Source organism: Monopterus albus, unplaced genomic scaffold (assembly GCF_001952655.1).
Source record: "Monopterus albus unplaced genomic scaffold, M_albus_1.0 scaffold118.1, whole genome shotgun sequence".
NCBI lineage: Eukaryota > Metazoa > Chordata > Actinopteri > Synbranchiformes > Synbranchidae > Monopterus > Monopterus albus.
In genome coordinates, this window is record NW_018127998.1 from 378,623 (window position 1) to 382,057 (window position 3,435).

Here is a 3,435-nt window from a genome sequence, read left to right on the forward strand (position 1 = left end):
GAGACACCTATAGATAATTGCTTCCTGAATGATAAATTTTCTACTGATAAGGCTGGAAGTCCAGTGATATACAGTATAAATGCAACATTTCTAGTTGCATTTCAACATAGACCTTTTTTTCATTGTTAATCATTGACACAATTCAAATAGCTATATTATTGTTGGAAGGGCCTTCACTTCACCCATTAACTCAAGAAAACATCCTTTTCAGTTAACCAATCCAAAGAGGAGGGAGCTAAAAGCATTAAAAGAGACCACAAAACTCATTATGGTACTACAAACATCCACAAAGCCTCTCAGGGCTGCTGTGACACTTTGTGATCGTTAATAGTAAAAAATCTGTTGTGGTCTGTGTCACCGAAGTACATCTATTTCTACTCTGTTCAGGATGTTTGTAGATGAGCGGATTGTAACTCTGTTCAAAAGAAATGCCCATCACACATTGACCTATTGGAGTGTTTTCTTCAGCTTTGGACTCTGCATTGCTTTTCTTGGGCCTACAATTTTGGACTTGCAATGTCAAACAAACTCAACACTTCATCAGATTACATGGGTATTCTTTGCCCAGCAGTTCTGTTTGTTGATTGGCAGCTCTGTTGGTGGTGTTTTCAAGCGAACGTAAGTATCATGATCTGACGTGTTACCCCCGGCACTCCACTGTGCAGTTGTTTGTTGTGCATATGTAATAAGAATCTGAAAATGATCATCTGCCTTTGTAACTGTATGTGTCTCTTTTCTGTCTTAAAGGTTGTTCAGAGCACTAGCTGCTTTATTTGTTTCTGCTCTCATCATCTCCGCAATATTTGCCATCATCCCTTTGTGTAATGATGTCCTCCTGCTGGTTGTCGCCATGGCTGTGTCTGGTTTGGCGATGGGAGTTATTGACACCATTGGAAACATCCAGCTGGTGGCCATCTATAAGAAGGACTCAGCCATATTCTTACAGGTGAAAAAATCTGTAGTAATGCAAATCAGGTTCAGGTATAGTTTTTGTCTTCCCACAAATATGGAAAGACAAAGTGACGAGGATGTTGTACACAGTTAGCTCAGTAGATATATAGTCAAGTTGGGAGCTAACTATATATTGTAGATTCTGAAAAACTACAGTAAGTCATTTCTCTGACCTTTGTCTACGTTTTGCAGGCTCTTCACTTCTTCATTGGGCTCGGAGCCCTGGTGAGCCCACTGATTGCAGATCCTTTCCTCTCAGAGAGGGGCTGTGGGAATCACACAGGGAACGAGACTGAGATGATACATCATTTCAGGAACATGCTGAGAAACAGTCCGATTGCAGAGCACAATGTAACTCAGAGCCACCTGCCTCATGAAGCAGAGGAAGGGGACTCTATTGTGCACTATGCTTTCTGGATCATGGCACTTATTAATGTAAGGGTGCAGGAGTGGATGAATTTTTGATTTTAGCTCATTTTTATGGAGCTTAAATATGATTTTTTTTTTCAGTTAATAGTTGAAATGACAAAATTGTAAAAGCTATTATTTGTAAACCCTCAGCTGCCTGTGCCCATTGCTGTCCTGTTCCTGATGTATCGTGAGCAGCTGATCCCGTGTTGCCCCAGCAGTGCTCCTCATCTTCTGGACAAAGATGAACTAGAAATGGAGAACCAGCAGGGGGCAGAGGGCCCAAACATGGAGCAAAAGGAACATGAAGACAGAGGTTAAAAAAAAGTGATATTTTTATACAGGATTTATATGTAAAATTCATACTTTATTGCAGCCACTTTATTTCAGTCAGTTCAGATGAAAAAACAATAAATGCCATTTTGCATGCTGTTATCTGTCATTTGTGACTTTCTGCTCTGTTACAGGTCATGGGGATATCTTTAACTGCTGTCAGAATGATAACCTGCTCAGGCTGCCAGTATCTTTTTTTATGATTCATGTCCTGGGTGGAATGGTGCTCTTCATGACAGATGGTATTGTGGTGAGTCAGGGGTAGAGATAAAAAATGTGATGTGCCTTTCACGTAATATATTCTACATAAAATTTTATGAAGGCATACAAATCTGCATAGCATAAAATGCAGAAAGCAGAACACATTAAATGACCTGCCTTATCTTTTCAGGGAGCATATGCCGGCTTTGTGTACATCTATGCTGTAGCACCACCGATGTCACTGGCTCATAAAACAGCAGGCTACCTGGCCAGTATCTTCTGGGCAGCGATCACTGCTGGACGTCTGATGTCCATACCTCTCTCATATCGCTTCCAGCCTGTGACACTGCTCATATTCAACCTGGTAAAGTTAAAGAAACATTTAGAGTGTCATCACATTATAAATAAGACACACACAATGAAACCTAAAGGTCAACAATTTGATATCAGCACAAAGCTGATTATGTGCTCTATTCTTTCTTTTTACAGTCAGGTGCTATTGTTACTGTCTTGATGCTGCTTATTTTCTACACCAGCAGTGTCTTTTTGTTTGTTGGGACCTGTTTATGTGGGCTCTTCCTCAGCAGCATCTTCCCCTGTATGCTTGCCTATACTGAAGACATCCTTGATTACCAGGGTATAAACTTTTTATAGCACAATAATAACACAGCAAAGTTATTGAAGGAAGGAGAGGAAATAAACCATCCATTTCTTTTTGTAGGATATGCAACCCCAGTGCTGGTGACAAGTGCAGGGATGGGAGAGATGGTAATGCAGGTTCTGGTTGGTTCGGTAAGTCTGATGAGTATCTGCATTATTATAGAAACAGAGAGCCTGATGAAGAAATTAAATAGTCTTTTAATTGCAGACACAAGCTCATTGGAGATTTATATTCATGTGCTGTTGTTTAATGCCGTTGTCTCATTCCCAGATTATCCACACTGAAGGCAGCTACAGCTTTCTGCTGTGTGGAATGATAATCGCCTGTGCCGGTTTTATCCTTTTCCTCAGTCTCCTGCTGTTTCATCGACTGCACAAAAATGATCTCTCAGGTACAGTATGACTTTCACTGCTGGTAAAAGTTTGTTTTCCTTCATTTCATACCCATCATTCTCTACTCCAACTTCCTTGGCATCCCAACAGGAACATCAAAAAAGTCAGGCATGGTGGCGGAACCAGCAGCTGAGCCAAGTGGATCTGCCAAAATACACCAGACAGAAGAGAAAGGGGGCCGCTGAGAGGGGCGGCAGCTGTGTTTTCTTCTTTAACACCTACGGTAGGAGATGAAATATTGTGATCGTCTGTCATCATCGAAGACTTTTAAGCCTACCGTACAAACTTTGTGCCAATATAAGTTTTGTAAATTGTGTCACTGTGAGAGAAGTTAGGTTGTTTTATTTTGTAAATCACAGTGTTATTCAAATTGTGTTCTGTTTTATATGGATCAAGGTTTGCATCAAGGTTATTACATTATAATTTATATCAGCAATTCACCACTGAAAATATACCTATTGTAAACCTTTATATATATATATATATTAT

At 40.1% G+C, this 3,435-nt stretch overlaps 1 protein-coding gene across 1 annotated transcript; it reads left to right on the plus strand.

Moving 5' to 3' along the window:
• The first annotated feature begins 388 nt into the window (after positions 1–388).
• Positions 389–3,131, plus strand: mfsd4ab (major facilitator superfamily domain containing 4Ab). Its single transcript, XM_020611854.1, has 10 exons — positions 389–618; positions 748–946; positions 1,144–1,386; positions 1,513–1,675; positions 1,827–1,942; positions 2,084–2,257; positions 2,383–2,530; positions 2,615–2,685; positions 2,825–2,945; positions 3,037–3,131. Exons 1-10 carry the CDS (start codon positions 389–391, stop codon positions 3,129–3,131), a joined length of 1,560 nt encoding a protein of 519 aa, XP_020467510.1.
• The last annotated feature ends 304 nt before the right edge of the window (positions 3,132–3,435 follow it).